Source organism: Megalops cyprinoides, chromosome 21 (genome assembly GCF_013368585.1).
Source record: "Megalops cyprinoides isolate fMegCyp1 chromosome 21, fMegCyp1.pri, whole genome shotgun sequence".
In the NCBI taxonomy this organism is placed as follows: Eukaryota; Metazoa; Chordata; class Actinopteri; order Elopiformes; family Megalopidae; genus Megalops; species Megalops cyprinoides.
This window is the reverse complement of record NC_050603.1, coordinates 24175306-24198489: the sequence shown is the minus strand read 5'-3', so window position 1 is coordinate 24198489 and position 23184 is coordinate 24175306. Positions and strand designations below refer to the sequence as shown.

Below are 23184 nucleotides of genomic sequence, written 5' to 3'. Positions count from 1 at the left end.
AACATAAACTCACAGAAGTGCACATCTGAAGAGTTTTTTAAACTATGGGCTATTTTTGCACTCTCCTTTGCTGTCCAAAGTTACGCTAAGCTGACTCCTAATGGCGATGAGTTATAACATGTTTAAGTACATGAATTATAAGGTAAGCACACCCTATTCCCTCGCTGCTCTTACCGGATAAGAAATGGTCTTGTCACTTCATGTCCGAGGAGAAAAGCAACAGTATTTCCCATATTGCAGTTTATTAATGGTTACATCTCTTTTTGCTCGTTTACAATTGTTCAAGGGAGAAGAGAGAATTGGGGATAATATTAATAGAGATGCTTCTTAGTCGAGATGCACGCATAAGGAAGATGAAAAGACCACTTCACGCAGGTGCTGCCATCGAAGTGACAAGGTTATTAACGGCCCACATCAGCAGACAAGTACAGTGCTTTGACAATTCTTAGAAGCAGTGGCAGTTTTGTCTGTTTGTACTACCTACCATTCAAAACAACACCTGCAGATATTCACATGAGGCACCTCGCCATAAAAAATATAGATAATGAAATACATCTAGAAAGTGAAAATATATATACAGCTGACAACTTTGACTCTTCTGGAAGTGTGACTTGCTTCTCTCAGCCAGACATGGTTGGTGAGCGTGCATCTTAAACGGTGGCAAAAAAGGCAGTCCCTCTCATTCCATGTGTAAAGGTCGTCAGGGTTACATTAGCACCAGCTAAAGGGATCCATACACAGTTGAAAATTGTCCAGTTTTCTGTTCACACAGGAAGTAAAGGATTCACACAGAATTTTCAGGGCCCTTCTGGCCTCAGAATAAAAAAATGGAAAATATATATCAGCAAAGGTATTAAAAAAGCAAATAATGTGACTGTTTTCTGTATTATTGTAGTTGTGATAACTATTTAAAATGGAAATTCAGGATGATAAAGTATTACTGTTAGATTACTTTGCATAATCAATATTAAAAGATATGGTAAACAAACTGGATATGCCTTTACAGTCATTTTAATTGGAGAAAAAGAATAATTATAAAAAAGCATTCATACATACAGACTTCTGACTAAGAATAACTGCAGGTCATATAATGCTGTTGATGGGAGAGTGAGGCTTTGTGAATCCTAAAATGGGTGGAGCTATCATGCTCCACTTTGCTGTGGAGAGCAGGCTTTTGATTAGTTCAAACAAATCAGGAATGACAACACACTGAAGCTCCACTCATTACAGCGTACGTGAAGACTCATTTTCCAATCAAACAACATCATTACGAGCAATGGCAGAGGATACAGTACATTTCATCCAGAACTGAGTATTCAGTATCCTGACATGGAATACCTTGTCAAAGTCAGCCTCCCTTTCCTGTGTGGAGGTCTGACAGGCAGTGTATATTCATTAGATGCATTGCACTGTTACTTGTGTGAAATGCCTCCATTTTGGCTCTGTAACATTCCAACCCTCTAAAACATCATCTGTGAACCTTAACAAAGTATGCCAAGGCACTGCCAGCCAAAAAAGCAGTCAGTGAATGACAAAACTGAGTCAAAGGTTTTCCCCTCATGGCCATAAAACACCAACTCCTGGCCTTCAAAGAACGGCAAAGTAACTGTAAGCGTCACTGCCAGACACATTTGTCTCTCAGGTCATGGTAATGAAGCCATGTTCAGCTGAACCGGGCTTGGGGGGGTGAGTGGTGTTGGACCCAACACCCTCCCGGTTAAGAGACCCTGTCAGGCAGGGTGCCGGCGGCCTGTGTTCTGACGTTCAGCTCCTCGTGGGGAGTGGGGTCCCTCCCCACCAGGGTCCCGTCACTTCGGCCCCGTAGTGTCAGGTAGCGCTGGGCTACCGCTTGCCAGTCGGTTACCTGTTCCACGTGCACCTGCCCACTCTGTCTGGAGGACCGGGCAAAGCCACCTGAGGGACACAAACCAACCCTGGTCACAATGTCAAACCAGGGCTCAGCATCTTAACCAGCCCCACACAGCCAACAGAATCTCAGTTGTCATTTTCACAGCAGTGACTACACCATAAAATGTACTGTACAATAAAGCCAATGCATTGGCCATTTTAAAAGTCATCTTTCAGATGAGATGTTAAACTGAGATCCTGACTCTGTAGTCATTGATGATTCCGTGGCACTTCTTGCAAAGAACAGGGGGCTCCTGGCTAAATTCCTAATCAGGATCTTTCAATCTGGCCATCTAACAATCAAATAATCTAATATCTAATAATCTAATAATAATTGGCTAAAGCAATTCCCTCCCTCTTCACCTTAGCTGTTTGTTGAGCGTTCTGGCACCAAGGGTTAGTGACACACATTGGTGATATGAGATAAGCCCATGAAAGGTGCTATATCAATACAATCTGTGATAATTACTGTAATAATTATTATTAGAGTTCATTTGGCAGGAAAGGGGGGCCTGTACTTGCCTTCAGGGAGGATCTGGGTCCTCTTGTTGCCCCTCATCCAGCCTGCAGAACAGTGCGCCAGCACATCCAGGGAGCGCGTGTCCGACAGCCCATCCATGTCCTCCTCCTCTGACATCAGGTCCCGGGCCTCTGACGAGCAGATCTTCCCTGTGAAACACAGGCAGTCTCACTAATGGACATCCACCCTGATCCAGGGTCAGTTTACTCAGCCTTGACCATGACCGCAACAATTTCATTTCAATATATGGATATGATCTATGGTCAGTGCTTAAGGGGGGGCAGACTTGATCTCTGTATATAGATTTGGTAAGTTAGTCACAAACCTGTGAGCAGGAATGACATCAATGATATCAAAATTATCATAATCACCTATAACTATGGCTGTTCTGGGGGGGGGGGGGGATCAGGAAAAAAAGTTCAGTGAAATATCTGAATGGACCTTTTCAGTTTTGCACTATACTATAATTAGCTTATGTTGCACACCACAGCCAATCAGTGTAGAGATTTAATTATCTTACGTTACACATGACAGCCTATCAGTGCACTATTGCCTTGCAACGTGGAAAACAAGCAAATTTGTGGGATATGAAAGACAGTCATTTTGAATAGCTGTCTCTACTTATAAACTCTGTTTTTACCTAATGGTCATCTTTCTGTAAATCAAAAAAATAAAAAGCCCAATATGAGTCGCACATAGCATTTAAATTTTTGGCAGAGCTTTTGGAGGACTGAATCCTTTGGGTTAGCCTTCCCATGCAGAAATGAAAGACACTGTGATATACTGAAAAATATGTTGTTCAGTCCATGAATATTGCAAATACAATTAAAATATATTACTAGAGATCACAAATATATTGGAATGTACTAACTCTGTAAATATTACACAAACAGACACACACACACAGGCACACGCATATATATTCTCTATCATCTCTTCATATATTCTGAATACATGACTTTTGTATGGGTTACCCACTGAACTGGCTTTATACAGCAGTAGCAAAGTCAGTTCAGAGAAAATGTTGAATATGAGTAACCAGTACCTCCGTGCTTGCAGAGCACCTTGACGTAGAAGAAGAGGTTGGTGAAGAGGTTGAAGGGGGAGGGGGTTCCCGACTTGCGGTTCATGTCCCTGATGAGAACAGCCCTGCCAAACTTCCATTCGGTGTCAGACTGCGCCTGAATGCGCTGGTAGGTGTCGCTCATCATGGCAATCAGCAGGTTCACCAGCACGATCACTGTCACCACCAGGTAGACCCCGAACACCACGCGCGCGGCCGCACCAGCGAACGGCGGCGACCGGCCCAACGGTGGCATGGAGTCAGGTTCGATGAGGCCGAAGAGGGCGAAGAAGAGCTGGATGGAGATGTCCAGCGGCGTCTGTGCCTCGGTGCTGTTGAGCGCGGTGGGGAAGTCCAGTGGGTACACCGGCTGGTAGATGGCTGACAGATTCATGGTGAAGGCCACATGGAAGAGCACCAGGATGACGGCGAAGCGGCCCAGGTCCTTCATCAGGTCGCGGATGATGATGGCCCAGGGCCCGAACAGGTGGTGGAAGGTGAGGAACTCCAGCAGCTGCACAAAGCTCAGGGTCATGGCCACGGCCAGCAGGACGTTGCGGGCAAACAGGCAGTGCAGGTGCCCCGGCGGCTGGAAGCAGAGGGCTAGCAGGTGGCAGCAGAAGGCCACCGCTGAGAAAGCCAGCACCAGCACGCGGATCCAAGCCAGGCCCCCAGACCTCGTCCCCGGCTGAGTCAGCTCGGAGACCAGCATCCCTGACAGCCAGACCAGCAGCAGCCACTCGCTCCAGCCCGGCAGCAGCGGCCCCAGGCAGATGGGGTTCAGCGGCGGGTAGACGATGGTGAGGATGAAGAGGGCCAGGAGGAAGATGTGGGACACCAGGTGGCTCATGAACTTGACGATAGGGACGGTGTTGAGCTTGTGCCGGAGGGGCAGGGAGAGGCCCAGCCAGACGGGGGGGCAGGCCAAGAGGCACAGGAACAGCAGCGCCATCTTCCAGGAGGCCCAGCGCAGGCTGCCATACCACATGTCTGTCAGGTGCTTCTGCACGGCCGGGTGTGCCACCACTGCCTTCTGCTGGCCCTCGATCAGGCAGTCCAGCATGCTGGCACCGCGGTGGTCCAGCGCCCGCAGGATGGCGCCGGCGCTCTTGCCGCCCGAGGCCACGGTCAGCAGGTCGGTGGCCACACCCTCGCAGTAGCGGGCGGCATTCAGCAGGTCCATGGAGCGCACCTTCTCGCGCAGGGCGGCCAGGGAGAATGCTCGTGACAGCTTGACTGCTGTGTCCAGGGGTGCGGCCGAATGTAGCATGAACTCCTCGATCACAGCATTGTGGTTCAGTCTCCCGCACACCATCAGGTCAAAGATGAACTGGGTGCATGCCAAACAATGTCCATTACAAAAGGAAAACAAAACATTTGTACTGGTACTACAGATAATCAGGACTGGTTAAGACTTCATGTTAACATATGCTTTCAATGCATTATACTTCTATAGTATTGTATGTTATCATATATGTGGCATTTATATAAATGTGTCCTTTTACAGTATTCTAAAAATTCACAACTCAAAAAACAAGAAGTGTCAGCTGCTGTGGTTTCTTTCCCATTGAGCTGAGACAACAAATTTGGCTACAACAATACTGGGCTTACTCAGTGGGTGTCCATGATATCATTTCATCACACTTGTTCCACAGGACTTTTACAGTGCTTACTGCAGCTTTACACAATATTGCCCCCCTGTGGTCAGACTGCAATAAACACAGTTTAAGTGATGGGTTGGGTTCCCCAGTTACAGAGAGTCTCTATACTTTACTAACAATGTACCCAGCTGTGGTACTGAGCAATGTACCTGTGGTCCACTACACATATGAAAACATTACAGCTCTATTTTGGCAGTATATCTTTAGATGACATTATATAATATGGAAGAACTGAGTTCATTACAGCTGAATTAATTTTGCCATCTGATGAAATATTACAAAACCACCTGGTTTAATTCACACACTGAAACAACTAAATATTATATTAATGGTACATTAGAGTCTGCCACTGCAGGCACAATTCATCACAGCAAGGGCACAGTGTAATACATAGTTACAGGCAGACAATTGTTTTAAGGATCATGGGAAGTCACAAAATCTTTTAAGGAGAGACCATGAAGAATTTCTCCAAAACTAGGCAATGCACATGGATACACGCCCCACCCATGGTCCCCCACATGGTCATTGATCAGATTTTCATTTATCTTGGTTTTCCTCTCCACAGCTATTAGTACTTCAGCTTAAATGAAACAACATAGCAATCCTAACTCTACTCTGCAAGGAAAGTAGCTCCTTATCACTATGCCACATCCTTGGGCAAAGTACTTAACCCAGAACTGCTTCAGTAAATATTCAGTTGTATAAATAGATAACATGTAAAACTGTCTACTATGTAAGTTGGTCTGGATAAGAGCATCTACTAATTGACAATAATATAATGCAATTACCAAACCATGTTCAACCACAGCTATAAAAATCCCACTTAGCACTTCCTTACTGTGTAAACTGCATGCAGCATCCCCTCTCCACCCATCTCCCTGTTTCCCTGGTAATGTTCCAAATGGGGGGCTGACAAGCCTGGCCTCATGGCCAGGTGTGATTCCTTCATCATACCCCAAGCTAAAGATCAGTACCCCTATACAGTCATCTACAGCAAAAGTTTCATTTGATATTGTGTCAAAATTCATATCTACTGTGCTTGGTGCAGGTGTGTTGTGAGAGGCGGAGAGTAGGGATGTGGCGTGGGTGAGGGTGTGGTGTGGGTGTGGGCGTGGGAGTGGGGCCTGTACCTTCCTGTCCTCCAGCAGCCGCTGTGTGTTGTTGCTGCGGCGCAGCAGGAAGCTGACGGTGGCCTGGTGGTTCTCCTCAGCGGCGTACTGGATGGGTGTGCGGCCCTCCTGGCTCTCCACCCGCGCCGATGCACCGCTGTCCACCAGGAATCGCACCATCTCCAGACGGCCCGCCTTGGCCGCGTAGTGCAGGGGCGTCCACACCGCCTGCAGGGGGGGAGGGGCGGGGGCATACCCTTGTTAGCACTCGTGACTGCGGTGTTGAGCTCGTTCACGTTCGTCCTCTGCATTCACACTCACATTTGTGCTCACGTTAATTTCTTCACATTTGCGTTTCTTCATCACGTGTCTTGAAGTTCGGGAGAAAATCCTTACACTGTTTACAAACCAGGCCCATTAACAGCCCAATTGCACTGGCCACTTCCTTTTCTTGTCAACTCTTCATGGCATCCCTCCTGCACCCCATCTCATCTCATCCTTCAGGTCGGCACAAGTTAACTTGAGGTAGAGCTTGAACAGTGTTATGCTCATACTCACTAGTCTGGGAATTTTTTAGTCTGGTATGACACTGTTGCTCATTCACCTTGAATGGAAACTCTTTTGTTCTCTTGTGCTGGAAGGCACTCTGGGTAACAGGGTCTGATAAATTAATGTAAAGTAATGTAATGTAGAGGCCTTGCCCAGGTCTGTAGGTTTGTCCAAGTTTCGTACCTTGTCAGTGTGGTTGATCTCCGCCCCCTGGCCCAGGAGTGCCCTCACCATGGCGATGTGGCCATTGGCGGCAGCCAGGTGCAGGCAGGTACGTCCGCGCCAGTCCCCCAGGTGCAGGAGGGCACTGGAGCGGCTCAGGAGCAGCCCAACCACGGTTGTGTGCCCATTCTCCGCTGCCAGGTGGAGGGGGGTGGAGCCCTGTGGAGGAGGCGGAGCCAATCAGACAGAGGCCTCCCTAAGGGAGTAGCATCACAGATCCATTATCTCAGAGACCTCCAGCACAAACATTCTGTTTCACTGGAAACACAGGACACTCTCTCATGCAGGTCCCATCGACATGTTTATTTGTGTTTACATTTCAGGGAATATGTGGCAGTTCCTTTTATGTACACAAACACTCATACAGCACAGAAGCAGAAAATGAAAAATAGGCATCTGTTGATCCCACAATAAACCCACTGGGCAGAATGTCAATGCTCATGCCGCACTGTGTCTGTTTAGGATGGAGGGACTCCTTGGGGGATGGGGGCGGGGTGGGGGTGAACTTGCCTGCGCTTCGGTCTCTGCGTCGGCCTGCACGGCGGGACAGTTCAGCAGCAGTCGCACCACGCCCTCATGGCCTGACTGTGCAGCAAGGTGCAGAGGAGTGTATCCTGACTGAAGGAGACACACACACATGCACACACACACACACATGCACACACACACACACACACACACACACAAACACACAGACACACATGCACACACACACATACACACACACACATACACACACACACACACACACGCACACACACACACACACACACACACACACGCGCACACACACACACACACGCGCACACACACACACACACACACACACACACACACACACACACACACACACATACACACAGATGTGAGATGCTGAGGCTGGAGCTCTGTTAGGCAGACAGTAATACCTACTATGCAATGAGCTGCATGCTGGATGGCCATTTTGGGGGTGGGGTGTTGGTACCTCTGGGGGCAGCTGGTGGCCTGGCATGGCCTCCCAGGCACTGCTACTGGGAGCCTCACTGCGCAGAGTAGCAGGCACTTCAGTAAGGATCTCCCGCACAAAGTCCACCTGCCCAAAACACGCTGCCACGTGGAGTGCAGTGAGGCCAGTCTGAAACACACACACAAACACAAACACATTCAAAATGCACATACACATACACATGCACACACATACAAACATGCACATAAAGATACTTACACACACATGCAAACATGCTAATGCACGCACACACTCTCACACACACACACCTACACGCAAACAAAATATGCATATACACATAAAAGCACACGCACATGGGTAAATAAAACATGGATTATTAATCAACAGAAGTCAGTCAGAAATCTAATACACTCTTATGCTTCTGTTGATAGTGAGGGGGAAAGACAGACACCTTTGTGCTGCTGATCTTGAAGGAGATGCTGCCTTTCAGTACATCCAGCATGTGTGTGTGTCCATTTCTGGCTGCTAAATGAATGGCTGTCATCCCCTCCTGGAGAGACAAACAGAGGTTTCTGTCCTTATGAGACTAGCCCCTTACCGCAGAACATAACACGCTGCTGTCACACGGCCAACAGAATAAATACAACTCCACACACAAAAAAACACAGAATGAGTTTAAGATAGTGTCATTTAATCTACAGCAAAAACTCTAATGTTGATATGGACAGTGATTTCATGCTCATCTTGTGAAAATGTTTTTGATTCAGGTGCTTTTGCAGGAAGCTGATGCATCATTATGTGTTGCCAACACAACCGCGCTTGTGTGCACTGAAGAACACACAGAGTCTCAGTCAGCCTCCACTGCAAAAATAAAATATTCCACTTCCTCTGTAATAAGTTATACTCATTTCTACATTACTTAATCACTCTTAAAACTGCATGGAAGTATTTTGGCAATGGAAGGGTAACAAATATTTGAGGAAGAAAAATAGAAAAATAAGGCCACAATGTCCTGGCTCTTTAATGTTTTTTCCACTTTATACTTGTACTAGGCTTGTCTTACTGGCGCAAACTTTGCACTCACGCAGTGCTGAGGCAAGAGCAATGTAGCCAATGGCTATGTTTCGCACTAGTCATGCAGTGCATTACAGTGGAGTGGCCACTTACTGGAGTACAGACACTACTCTGCTGACATCATTGCAACAAATCGCAGGCACCTGAGGAATCAGAGGGTGCCTGAGAATGCTGTGGTAAGGAGGCCCTTGCCACACTAGCCACCCTCTCCCCAACAGAATGAAGCCTTGTCAGCAGATGAGCTGGCTGGGATCAAACCGGGCTCATACAGCTCAGCTTGTGATCAAAGCAAACACCTCAACCATTGAGCTACATGGGAGGCCACCAAGATTTCTGACTGATCACAGTGAGGGTAATGGCCACATTGGTGATGTCACTGTCTCTGAACAGTTAAAGCAAAGAGTATGCAACCTTCTTCTTCTATGGTATTAAGTTTTTGACTGTGTCGGCTGTTCATACGTTAAGAGTCTCTCACCGCATTCTCCTCGCTTGCTGATGCGCCGGCCTCCAGCAGCACCTTCACCACCTCTGTGTGCCCGCCGGCGGCTGCCAGGTGCAGCGGACAGGAGCTGTCAGTCTGGAGTGGATACAACACACAGATGTGCTGAATCAGTACACAAAACAGGAGTCCTGAATCACTACAACACACAAGAGTCCTGAATCACTACTACACAAAGACATACTGAATCACTACAACCAACAGGAGTCCTGAATCACTACTACACACAGACATACTGAATCACTACAACCAACAGGAGTCCTGAATCACTACTACACACAGACATCCTGAATCACTACTACACACAAGACTCATGAACCAATACGAAGAAACACTTCCTCCTGTCAAAAAAGCAAAACTGAAGCCCAATGAAAGGGGTAACTATCTTGCGTTAATTCGTTTCTTCTCAATTGACCCCCATTATAAGGAAAACGCTTAACATAGCATTATGGACCAAAACAGCAATGTATCAGGACTACACTTCTCTAACACGTTTCTGATCATGACCACTGTCAAGAACCACTACGACGACCCCATGGGTTTAATATAAATACTTAGGTTTTCTCCATAGGAACCCATTATAAAGACACTGCTTGCGGCTGGCCTACAGTTGGCCTATTGGGAATAGCTTAAGGCAAATTTTCATGTTTAACCTGTTAAGACATCACTTGAGCTACAGCCTACACTGGGGTGGTGATCAGCAATGTGTAGGCCTACTGTTACAATAAGGAACATTAAGGCTTTTCTGCCATTATAAGAAACAAGCTTAACTTACCTTAATGGCTTAATGTACCTATAAACATCGATCAAAGAAGACCAAATTTCTCTCACACATCTCTTGTCATAAACACTTTCACATATCAAAAAAAAAAAACGAAATCGTTATCTTACGTTAAGCCTTTTTTATGCCCGGTACTTAATAAAATCGGTGTATCACAGTTTGTTGTTTGTTTTATAGCTAGGCTACTTTTTCAGTGTGCCGCAAGCTAACTTTAGCTAGCAAGCTAGCCAGCTAGTTGATACACCTATCTGGAATCTACCTAGGTACACCTAACAAGCTAATTTCTACTTCGATAGAAATTGAAAAAAGCACAATAAATTCCAAATGTTAATAAATGCTCACGATATTACGATCATAAAATCCAAAATGGTCTATACCTTAATTGTCAGAGACAATTGTGTCGTCTTTTACGTATAATATATAATAGGCCTACATCTGTTTTTTTTTTATATTTGGCGGAAAAGCTGGAGCAATAATTTGCCGATCTCCATCAGATACATTATATAGGACGTTAGCTTGGTACCTAATATTAAGTAGCCTACTCATTGTGTAGATTTGCCCCGTTTGTGTGCTGCATAGCTGTAACTGTGACAGTAGAGTGGGCTGTGGGCGTTCATTTTTTGCCTTTTTCTGCCTGAATATGATAGCCCTGCCTTTTCCTGGGTTACGCCTTTACCAACAAAGCGATTGGCCGTTTGGTATAAAAGCGGGACTTCCGTTAATGCAACCGCCACACGGAGCGTTACAGCCAATGCCATTCATATTTCAAGGCGTGGTCTGTCTTCTCCTTTTTAATGTCTCTGACACACCTCTCTCCCTCAATTTTTAATTTCAAATTTCAATTCCAAAGAGCTTTATTGGCGTGGAGCGCTCACAAATCGGAAATCTCATGGTACGCACTGTGCGTACAGCCGTACAGCTGCAGGCGCCCGTGGCAGAAACAATACCAAATCAACAGTGTCACAGCCAATGGTAGGAGTCATTGCATAACATACAGCATTCAAGTGTAACGGTAGGAGTAAGAGGAAGTCTAAGAAACCCGCAGATCTCATAAATTACTCTGCTGGGCAACCAGACTCAGAAGATCAGTTTCTGCCTTGGAAATGTGTCTCATTATGGGATCACTTCTCATAAAACAAGCATGTATAATTGTCTCGACTTTTTCCACATTAAGTTATTTTTTTCTTACAGCTCCCGTCTTTTCCAAAAGATTGGCATAAAAAAGAATGGCATAAAATGTAATGATAGCCATGTAAAAAGAGATTTCCTGATAAAGATAAAACATTTATTACGTATTTCATTCATTTTTATTGTAAAGTAATATTCTTAAAATGAGAGAAAGTGGAGCTGACATATGAGTTGACACATTTTGGTAGCACAAAGTTGTGATGGCAAGGATCAAAAAGCCAAAAAAACATCACCCAGCTGGCCCATCTTTGCGTGTGCTGTAGCACTGAGAAGGGATCTGGATCTTGTCATGAAACAATGTGTTCTGGTTCATTACAAAATAAAAATGGCAACCTCTGACCCGCCAGCTCTTAAAGCTGCCAACAGCGACTGCCATGGAATGATCTCACCCCTCCAAAGGGACAGGGTCTCGCTTTGCAAGAACCTTTCACCACTTTGAGAAACACCACTCCTGTGATGTTCTCACTTTGGCTATCAAGATTAGGTTTGTGAGCCAAGCACATAGCTTATGTGCTACAGCTTCCCTTCTGTTAATGCTGTTAAAAAAACATTGATTCATTAGCATCTCAAGAGCAGAGCAAATTTAACCTGCAAAGTTCACACTTCAACATATAATTACCTTAGAAAGAGGTTCATTAGTTTCATTAGTATAAGAGCAATTCTTACATGAGTTTGATGACACACACTAATACAGAGTCCAATATTGACTGGATCTGGTGGTGTTTAGTTTGTGATTCTGTTATTTGGGCTCAGTACGGATCATAGGAGAACTATAACATATAAGGCAATTGCAAGGAGAGAAAATAACAGGGCCACAAGTCGATCAGGTTTTTACTCATTAATGTTCCCCTACAGCAAAAGTATTCCATCATGACACAACCATTCCCTTTATGACACAAGCAACTACTTATGACACAAGTGATCCCTTAATGACACAAGTACCTACTGACAGGTGTTGCTTTATGATATAAGAATTTACTAATGACACAATTATTCCCTTATGAACAGACATATTTTAGTTGGGCTGTTGTAATTACGCTGGCTTCCTCTGGCTTCCATTCTCACTGAAGTATAAACAACACAAATGACTAAGAGCTTCCTTTGCTGGCACAGGTCTGACTCTGCCTGACCTTGTTGTGTGCAGACGTCATGCCGCCCTTGTTGAACTTGAGCAGCTCCTTGATGACGGCCACACTCCCCTTGGAGGCGGCGATGTGGGCACAGGTGGCTCCCTCCACGTTGGCCAGCGTGGCCAGCTCCGGCCGCTGCTTCAGAAAGAGCTTTACCACCTCCGAGTGGTCATTCTCTGCTGCAAGGTGTAGGGGGGTCTGACCATGCTGTGGATGGAAGGACAGACAGACTTACAGATGGACAGACATTCAGTCAGGCGGGCAGGCAGAGAGGCAGAATAATGGACAAACAGACAGTCAGATGGACAGGCAGACAGTAAAGCAGAATGATGGTCACACAGATAGTCAGGTGAACAGACGGGTAGACAAATGACCAGGCAGTCAGTCAGACAAACAGACAGGGCATGTCACGTGATGGAGAGCTTCTCACTCAGCCTGTAGTCCTACTGCAGGTCTAGAGCATCTGGCCCCACCCCCTCCCCCGGGGACGCACAGAGGGGCGGAAACTCACAATGTCAGAGGCGTTGATGTCAGCCCCCATGTCCAGAAGACTGCTACACACCTCCAGCTGTCCACCGATGGCAGCCAAATGCAGAGGTGTCTGCTTACTCTGGGGGGGGGGCAGCATTGTAAAATACAGTCTATAATGTATACAGAATACATAAGAAGGTCACAATAACTGATATCATCCATCATAGAAGCTGTAGATTAAATTATTCAGATTTAGATAAAGATTCAAAATTTATTTTGAATTCCCCACTAACCCATTTCTGGACATGGATGCTTTTTCATAAGGACCACACAGCCACACACAGCAGTGAGCAAACCCATTCCACAGAGGGGCAAACATTTCAAAAAAGCTGACTGTGTTTGCTGTGAATGTTTGCCGACGGAGGAAAACAGCTGTGAATGTTTGCCGACGGAGGAAAACAGGCAATAAGGATGTTTACAGTGAACACATCCAGTGCTAGCTGTTGGCACTTTCCTGTCTGCTCGGACCGCCAGGCTGGTTCCTCAGGGCCTCACCAGAGAGAGGGCGTCGACGCTGGCCAGGTGTGTCTCCACCAGCTGCCTCACCAGGCGTGTGGAGCCACTCTGGGCTGCCAGGTGCAGCGGGGTCATGCCCAGCTTGGTCTTGGCATTAACAAAGGCCTTGTGGGACAGCAGGACATCAGCAATCTCCTCGTTCCCGTGCTCGGCGGCCAGGTGGAGGGCAGCCTTGCCATGCTGGACAAAACCAGGTGACACTGTCACTGTCACTGTCACTGAAGCACAATGGCCCTGATTTTTCAAGCAGAGATTGAGTGCGTGAAAAATAAGCCATGATGTGACATGAGCCATAATAAACTTAATAAACAAACAACTAAAGATGAGATCAGTCTCAAAAAAGTCTTTTTGCATAGGTGGGGTGCTAGTATTGCTAGTACAAAGAGAACCACAAAGGTTTCAAAAGTGCGTTTTAAATTGAATAGAAATTCATTTTCACAGACATGGAGCAAGTGCATCAGCACTCACGCCATCAGTACATGAACATGAATTTCTATTATTATATTTTAAAATGCATTTTGTGGTGCTCTTTGCAGGGTGAGTGCAGTATTTTCCTTCTTAATGTGGCAGAAACCATAATGGAAATATGATCAAATTAGAATCTTTGCTTGAATTCAAATACAACTTCCTAACCGTGTCAGAGACTCAAGAACATTAGATGACTAAGGACCAGATTAAAGCTCTCAGCAACTGGTTTCATTTGCTTGCTTTTGAGGACCATGTTTTTATAGAAATGTATTAATTTCCTATGCAACATTTTTTCTTCAACTGTCATAACTGATTATATGGAAATGCTAGAGAATAAATAAAGAAGAGCCCTGTAACTCTTGATGTCACTCATAATTAAGTACAAAATGCTTAATTATGTTGGGCTGAATCTGAACCTTTGTGCTGAAGATCTCTGCATGCAGCCTCAGTGGTGTCCCATTCTGAAACCTGCAAACCGGTATTTAAGCCCAGCTCTTTAAGCACTATGCCACACTGCCCCGCTATCACTGGCAGGCAGACGGGCTGTGGCCAAACCCCAAGGCGTGCTGGAGACACAGGACGCCGTGGCCTCACCTCGTCGAACACGTCCACCCTGGCATGGTTCTGCAGCAGGATCTTCACCACCTCCGTGTGTCCCCTCTCTGCTGCCAGCAGCAAGGGTGACCAGCCGTTCTGTACAACGACACATGAGTCTCACTTGTATTCACATTAACAGCATGCATAGCCCAGTGGACACCAACCATTTTTATTTCTGGTCCGACTGTGATTTTGCTACATTAAGGATATTTCATTGGTCCTAAGGGGGGCAGACTCTATATCAAATATATCATGACATATGATATCAGCTGAAACAACAGCTCAACATAAGCAACACTCTGACCCTCTCTACTGTATAAAAAAGTCAGAGATGGGTCTGGTATCAGTGCTGTGGGTACAGTATGCGTCTGCTCTGGGTGCAGCGTCTTGCTGTGCAAGTGGTGACAGTATGCTTCTGTTCTGGCAGGAGTACCTTTCTGTACCAGTGGGGGCAGTATGCTTCTGCTCTGGGTGCAACACCGAGCTGTGCCTGTGTGGGCAGTATGCTTCTGCAGTGGGCTCTGTACCTTAGCATGCTTGTTGACAGCCTGCTGCAGATGGGTGGGGTTAACACTGTTCAGCATCTCCTGCAGGGCAGCAGTGTTTCCCACTCTGGAGCAGTAATGCAGGGGGGTCTCTCCTGACTGTGGAGGGGGAGGAACAGAGGGAGAGAGTGCACACACACACACACGCACACACGCACACACACACACACACACACACACACACAAATTTATGAATAGACTCATTGATTAAGAGTGTCAGGCGTGTCCGGTCTTTGAGGCCCCTGACCTCTTTGGTTGCCGCGGTGACGTCAGCGTTGTACTCCATGAGAGTCCGGATGATGCTGACGTCCTCTCCGTCGCAGTGGATGTCATCTGTCCTGAGCCCTGCTGCGAGGTGCAGGGAAGTCTCTCCCTCCTGCAGGCGGACATAGACCCTGACACACCCCAAGAGGTTCTGATGGACTCCTACTACACACATTAGGTAGAGCTTAGAGGGCGGAGTGTGATGAAGATGAAACCAAGAGCTTGATTTGTATCACTGTGAACACAAGCACAATGACAAGACGCTATGCTAAAGCTGCAGTGACCCATTTTCTTAAGGAGCTCTCCAGCACCAGGTGCAACTCACATGCTTATGTTTCTCTGGGAAATACAGAGTCAATTCTGCTTTGTCAGGCTTTTTCTATTAGCACATAGTGGATGTAATATCATATCACCACCACTTGGGGGAGCCATATTTCTGTGTGCTCAGAGACATTGAAGTCTAATGTGAAATGATCACACAGGCACAGAAAAAGCCCACTTGGATTAAAATTATTTTATTATTAGTTTGTTTGGAAGCACTGGGGCAGCATAGAATATCTGATGACCATCAACTATACTGGCAGTCAAAAACATGGCTGTCATGGCCTGGCTGTCAGTCACCTGACTTAAATGCTACCTATGGGACATAACTGTCACCAACATACACGAGAAAAGCCAGTGAACCTGGGAATACAGGAGGTGTCACAGAAGTAGCGCTGCCAGATCTTGTCTGTTATCATTATAAGGAGGTATGGAGCTGTAATTATATTAAAGGGCATCTAAAAAATATTCCTCTATAAATCTGTTATATGTATGGTGTCACGAATGATATCATAACTGGTTTTCAGTGACCAAGCAGTTGTCTTTAGGTATGTCTTTTTGGTAGTGTAGAGGGTGACACTGAGGGTCATTGCTGGATGATGAGCTCTAATTCACACACCTTTCAGTCTTTCAGACTCACCTGGTTCTCCTGGCTGACACACAGCTCCGCCTCCCTGCGGCCCCTCCCCCTAGACAGGTATGTGAGAATCTCCCGCACTACATGGGCATGGCAGTGGCGCACAGCAACATGCAGAGGGTTCTCCCCAGCCTGTACACAGCAGGGGACAATATTTCACTGTTGGCCCTCAGGCCTGACATAGCCACACAGCCTGACCCTGCCAATCCAGTACAGGTGGGCTTAGCAATCAACAACACAAGGCCACCGCCTCTATTATTTCTCACATCTTTCTCGCGCTGCCAGGCTCCACCTTTTGGGGTGTAATCGTGGCTTTGCCCTCAGAGACCTTGCATTGGAAGACAGCACAATCCACAGAGATTTGGCTGAGGTGCCTAAGTGTACGTGATCAGCCGTGCCCCATTACCTTGGAAAGGCAGGTGAGGTCCCCGCCTTCTTCCATCAGCGCCCTCACCATCTGCAGCCTGCCGTGACGCGCGGCAATGTGCATGGCCGTCTCACCGTTCTAGGGACACGGAGCAGCAGAGTAGGCAAATCTGACAGGACTGAGGGATAATGTCAACTCAGATTCAAAGGTGATCTTGCAATTTTCATTTCAGTTTCAATTTCAATTTTAGGGTAATCTCTTATGATGATCTGCTGTGTTTCTAGGACATGAGGAGGCTACCCCTAAAAATGTGTCCCATTTCAGTATTTAATATGACATTATTTATGCACGCCCATTAGCACCTGTGGCTAATGTAGCGCTCGTATCCCGCCTCTGTCCTTACACAGTCCACCAATGGCAGCGTGTTGACCTACCTCCTGCTCGGCGTTAACCTCTGCCCCACTCTTCAGCAACATCTCCGCCACCTTCTCACCCTCCTTCACCCTGGCGGCGATGTGCAACGGGGTCTCCATGGCCTGCAGGCAGGGAGTCATGTGACAGTCACTTGTCTCCACGAAACATGCTAATGTGCACAATAAGCTGCAAATCATATCCAATCCCATTAAAAAAATACACATCAATAGACACCACACTGGCAAGAATGTCAATATGGGTGCAGTAGTATTAATGCTTGGTATAATGACACCACATGCCATAACTGCAATGAAAACGGAAAATACGTTGGTTTACCTCTCCCCCTTTGAGCTGGACCTGTGCCCCGAACCCCAGCAGTGTCTGCACCACCAAGGGCTTGCAGCTCTCCACTGCGATGTGGAGTGCCGTGCGGCGATCCTTGGTGGTGGCGTCCACATGCGCCCCCTTCAGGAGCAGAGCCTTCACTACAGCCACGTGGCCTTGCTTCGCCGCCGCATGGAGGCAGACCGCGCCTGACTGCAACGAGCCATACCATGCTTTGTTAATCAAGCTCTCCCTCCTCAATGTGCAAGACAAAATGCAGCTGCCACTTGTGAATATCAGAAGCACCGAGTGCTTTAACTGCAACAATTAAGCCAAAAAGCATAATGATTAACAAGTCATCCAGCCCAGTAAATATCCAGCTGTATAAATGGGTAACATAAAACTGTAACCTATGTAAGTTGCTCTGGATAAGTGTCTGCTAAATGACAACAATATAATCATATCTAATGGAAATGTACACTACAATCTATATAACCTATAGACATATGCAAACAAATATAAATAATCTATAATGCGGAGGGCTGTCATGATTAGCCAAATAATAAAATTGTCCTGACACAACAATTTGCTTTTATGGACTCTCATCTTTAAATGAACCTCATCCACAATAGTTCTGGGGTTGACATAAGCTGACGCAGTCAGTGACAGAAGTGTTGCACCCTGGTTACCTTGTTTGGCATGTGCAGGAGCACACCTCTCTTCAGGAAGGCCAGGGCGGTGTCGGGATGGCCGCACTGGGAGGCGATGTGCATCAGAGTGCTGCCGTCCTATGGGGATACATGGGGTAACAGAACCAGCGAGGCACAGGGACCGGGGGACACCAGGCCTCCGCTGTGCACTCGAAGGCTGCTGCTTGATCTCCAGCACACAAGCGGAACAGATTAGCTCACCACCATAAACCTCCAAACGAGGGGCTTCCTGGCAGAGCCTGCTGGCTGAGACTTCAATAACTCACCCTCCGACCCATGCTGTACCGGCTCAAGGTTAGAATCTGCAGAGGAGCTGTTATCGCAAGCCTCATATAATTATCTAAAGATGAAGTCACGTTCTCCTCTCTGCACGTTAAAATGAGTTTAACAGAGGCTTACGTCGACGTGAGGCAAGACCAGAGCCTAACAAAAAACATTCCTTGAACCAAACAAGTTTCTGACAGTCAAAAATGTCCCTGATTTATGAAAAATAAATAAGGCGGAACACGACGTGGGCGGGCGCTCTGTACCTTCGTCCGTGCCAGCACGTTGGACTTGAATTTTTCCGTGAGGACTTCCACCACATTGGTGTGCCCTCTCTCTGCTGCGATGTGCAGAGGGGACCTGTCCATCTGGAGGAAAGGAGACACTGGTGAGCCAGCTGATGTCACACACTGAATTTGCTCATAAAGTTGTTTACAGTGCATACGTGTATATGTATACCATATGCCATATGCCAGTGTGTGTGTGTGTGTTTGACTTACCTTGTCTATGATGTTGGGGTTGGCCTTGCACTGGTAGAAAAATTTCAGCATAAGTTCATCCCCCTCCCAGGCGGCCACATGAAGGGGCGTCTGTCCCTCATCCTGGGAACAAGTGAAATGTGACAGCAGCTCTCCATCTAATAAATACCACTTCACCTGCAGCTCTCGAACACCTACTATGCCCCATCCGATAAACACCATTTCACCTGCAGCTCTTTAGAGCCCCCTGTTACCATTCTGATGAATACCATTTCATCTACAGCTCTCTGACACCCCCCTATGCCACATCGGATAAATACCAATTCACCTGCAACCCTCTGCCACCCCCTATGCCCTCTCTGATACATAAAATTTCACCTCCAGGTCTCTAGTGCCCCTATGCCCCACTACCCCATTTGATAAATACCAATTCACATGCAGGTACTGGCACATATGGACTCCCACCCTTTCAGTTCCACAGGGCCAAAGGCATACAAAAACATCAGGCGGTCAGAAACTACGCAGCATCCTGCTCCAGCGTGACCTGGAAGGCAGATCTTACGTTCTGGATGTCGATGTTGGCCCCAAACTCCACCAGGACTTTAGCCATCTCCATGTCTTTTCTCCGGCAGCAGATGTGAAGGGCAGAGTCTCCTGTGCCCTACGGTCAAATCCAACCAATCGCGTCAGACTGGGGGACTGACGCAGCGTCTTCTGTTATCAAGTCACCACACTATTATTCAGTAAAGTCTCTCTCTCAAGGGGAGGGGGGAATGCTGGTTCATGAAAGCAACCGCAAATGGCAAATATGACAGCATTCAAAACTATTACGCTAATGAGACACTGTGATATCCATTTATGGAAAAACACAACTGCAAACAAAGAGGTGCTGGAAAGCTAGATGCATCATTGAAACTACTGGACCGTAACACAGAAAACAAGTAAGCATGAGAAAGTGCTTTAGAGATAAACAATTCAGACAATTCTGTTAACTGCTTTTTCTCTCCAAAGCGTTAGCTTAAATCAGTTAAATCCATCATCTAATTTTAACCAGCATTTACTGACGCATTAGTCACAATTGGAGACATATCCTGTTTCACAGTTTTTTTGCGGCGACTTGACGGCATATTTGAATGTGTCACTAAATGCAGTTTCATTGTGCTATTAAAAACCAAGTCGTGAGAGCAAAACAAAATGCTGTTGTTGAAAAACATGGAACTGCACTGCTGAGATCTTCGATATTTACTAAGTGCACCAGTCGCTCTCTAATGCAATTGAACAAATGTCAGCCATTATCTAGTTTAGGGAATGCTTGTGCCAGTATTTTGTCATTCATGTTATTTTATTTGAAATGAAGTGGAGATTTGAGTATGTGACCTTTTAAATAATCTGGAGACTCTACCTTTCTCTGGGCTTTGAGCTGAGGCTCTGTCAAGGCTCCAAGGAGCTCCTTAACGATTCCAACATTCCCGGCTTCAACAGCTCGAAGCAGTGGCACACAGCCATCCTAGACAGGAACGATACAATGGAAACAGTGAACGCATTCTTTTCCATTGTGAAACATTCCACTGTAAGCTGACAAAAAATGTACCATACGGTAAAGACCATATACCACAATGGGCTTTTTGTTTGATTCAATATGCTATGTGCAATAAAATAAAATGCACATGAAGATTTGGGGTTTTGTTCAGGAATTTGATTGAACTTCTTCAAAACTAGCTTTCATTAGGTAGGGAAGTTCATGTTATACGCAAACCCATTTGGCCTGAAAGAGGCAACGAATAATCATGAAGATGAACTGATGAGATTTCATTTGGACAAATAGCACACTGTGTGTTACAAACAGCAGAGATGAGGGGGATGGTGATCCTGCATTACCTTGTCCTGTACAAGGCGGGCCTCTTTGCTGGAGAACTTGAGCAGGGTCTGGACAGTGCTGAGAGCGCCGGTCGGTCGCGAGGCGGCGAAGTGCAGGGGCAGCTGATCTTTGTCCTGCACAACATCAGACCTGTGTTGGCCAAGGACATCAAGGAGGGGAGCCGGAACGTGAAATACATTTAACCACACAAGAGCTGAGGGAGCATTACAAACACATCGAAGTGTTTTAAAAGGCATGAGAAATGACTAACTGCTGGTAAACGGCCAATGACAAAGAGAGCAAAGCTGTAATGAATTAATGAAATAATAATGAAGCTGCAGGAGACTCCAGTCTGTGGTACGTGGCACCCCCAGCAGGCACCCAGCGATGCAGCGGCTCCTCACACTTGGCATTGCATTTCCCGCCTCCTGTCTTTGTTAGTGTGCACAGCACGGCACCTCTATGAGGCAGGAGGTGCTGGTGTGTCTGAGTGTGGCCTTTAAGCAGTCTTGCTCTTCGTGTGGGGTAACCTCCCTGCCACAGGCACCACCAGGCTGCCCTACTTGGACCGATTAAACAGGCAAATTCTCTCTGGCTCCTGTCCCCCACTCCTGGCCCTTCTGAAGCCCACGGTTATTGCTTCCTCTTCCAAAGGGTATTGTCAACAGTCTTCCTGGGGAGCTCTCTTCTCATTCTCTTAACACTTTCTAAGCAACACTCTACTCCAGCAGGCACAGGCTAGCTACAGTGCAGACAGTAAAACACTCTACTAGCTCTGCTAGACATAATCTCAAAACAGTTTCAAAAATGCAAGTGTAAAAATGCAAAGCAATAAAAAAGAAAAACAAAGAATATTATTTTACATCTTAATAGTGTATCAAGTCTAATGAATGTCAGAGAAGAGCACTGAATGAATATTAAGACACAGACACATTTGCTGTCAGAGAGACAAAGAGAAAGCCCTGCACATGGAAAAGGAATACACACTGCCAGGCCCTGTAACTATAAACCGCAAAAAACGGTCCCATTTTTGTCTATTCAGTTTTTTGAGGTATGTATCCATCAAGCATACTATGCGTGTCAAAGTCCTTTCGATCTGCCAGACTTATTATACTTATTCAAATAATAATGGTCTCGAGTTTGGCTTTTGGTTAGGAAAAGGCCAAATAAGGTATCCCATGGTATTCTTTAGGAATGCAACCCTTCCTGAGCTCTCCTTGGGGAGGAGAGGGAGCCAGGCTGGTGAGAGAGGGAATGGCAGAGATGGTGCCTACCCCTCCCGGCGTGTTGGGGTCCCCTCGCTTCGCCAGCAGCCTCACGATCTCGTCCTTGGAATGGGCGGCGGCCACGTGCAGCGCAGTCCTCCTGTCCTGTGGGGGCAAGCACAGCGGTCAGGACGGGCACACAGCACCTCTCTCCCTCCCCATGCCTGTGGTTGAAGGCCACAACGGCTTGTTCTGCTTCACCCAAAGACAGGCAGACACTCCACGGCTTCATCGTTGCAGATGTCACACACATTCCAGCCGGGTGACCAAGGGGAAAATAAAAACTATCAAGCCACTGATTAAAGAAAGGCATTTGTCACTTCCTTTCTGTTGGAGTGAATAAAGCATGATGTTTTGGAGAGCGTAGTGGTCTGAACGTCAAGCTGAGTCGCCTGGTTTTGCTTGTGCTTTTAATGTGGCCAAACAGAAAACATGGAGGCTGACGTAATTTACTGCATATGGAAATATTAACCTTAATGTCCTGAGTTTGACTCTCACCGTCTCTCTACACTGATGAAGTCCATATTGAACCACTCCCCATGTGGAGAGGCTGGCCCCAATATAACAAACCACAGAGAGGTTTTCATTCTTGATTCATCAACAAAACACGTCTCTTTGTCTGGTTCTGCTGGTGAGAACACTCCTCAGAGTTTTCACATGCACTCTGCAGCCTCTCTCATACTCCTCAACTTGAGTGGTGTGTAAGAGTATTTAGATGTAAGAGTGGAGACCCAAAGAAAATATATAATCCATGCCAAAATACAAAATCCAACAAATCAGGCACATATCAGGAACAAATCAAGAACAAATCAGGAACATTACCAATATTTTACCACATGTGTGATGTATTATTAACATAGGAATGATTAGCATAGCATAGCACTATACATGTATTGAAGTATGACATATTACAAAGTACATTCAACAACATATGTACGAAAGGACATACTGTATATGAATGAAACATAACACTT

General features: G+C 46.3%; 1 protein-coding gene across 1 annotated transcript in view; it reads right to left on the bottom strand.

Annotated features, from left to right (window-relative positions):
* Positions 1 to 1075: 1075 nt before the first annotated feature.
* Positions 1076 to 23184, bottom strand: part of trpn1 (transient receptor potential cation channel, subfamily N, member 1) — a 29622-nt gene continuing 7513 nt past the window's right edge. Inside the window, exons 3-28 of the mRNA XM_036515903.1 lie at positions 22220 to 22315; positions 20966 to 21079; positions 20490 to 20594; positions 19650 to 19748; positions 19109 to 19210; positions 18875 to 18976; positions 18324 to 18422; positions 17647 to 17847; positions 17331 to 17432; positions 16936 to 17034; positions 16533 to 16661; positions 15555 to 15683; positions 15290 to 15406; positions 14760 to 14858; positions 13677 to 13877; positions 13162 to 13260; positions 12651 to 12857; positions 9528 to 9629; positions 8430 to 8528; positions 7997 to 8146; positions 7543 to 7650; positions 6994 to 7191; positions 6283 to 6489; positions 3474 to 4821; positions 2431 to 2577; positions 1076 to 1914 (exon numbers count right to left, since the gene is read on the bottom strand). Coding sequence (XP_036371796.1) covers positions 1718 to 1914; positions 2431 to 2577; positions 3474 to 4821; positions 6283 to 6489; positions 6994 to 7191; positions 7543 to 7650; positions 7997 to 8146; positions 8430 to 8528; positions 9528 to 9629; positions 12651 to 12857; positions 13162 to 13260; positions 13677 to 13877; positions 14760 to 14858; positions 15290 to 15406; positions 15555 to 15683; positions 16533 to 16661; positions 16936 to 17034; positions 17331 to 17432; positions 17647 to 17847; positions 18324 to 18422; positions 18875 to 18976; positions 19109 to 19210; positions 19650 to 19748; positions 20490 to 20594; positions 20966 to 21079; positions 22220 to 22315 — 4656 coding nt within the window. The 3' untranslated portion in view covers positions 1076 to 1717. The remainder of the gene's footprint in view (positions 1915 to 2430; positions 2578 to 3473; positions 4822 to 6282; positions 6490 to 6993; positions 7192 to 7542; positions 7651 to 7996; positions 8147 to 8429; positions 8529 to 9527; positions 9630 to 12650; positions 12858 to 13161; positions 13261 to 13676; positions 13878 to 14759; positions 14859 to 15289; positions 15407 to 15554; positions 15684 to 16532; positions 16662 to 16935; positions 17035 to 17330; positions 17433 to 17646; positions 17848 to 18323; positions 18423 to 18874; positions 18977 to 19108; positions 19211 to 19649; positions 19749 to 20489; positions 20595 to 20965; positions 21080 to 22219; positions 22316 to 23184) is intronic.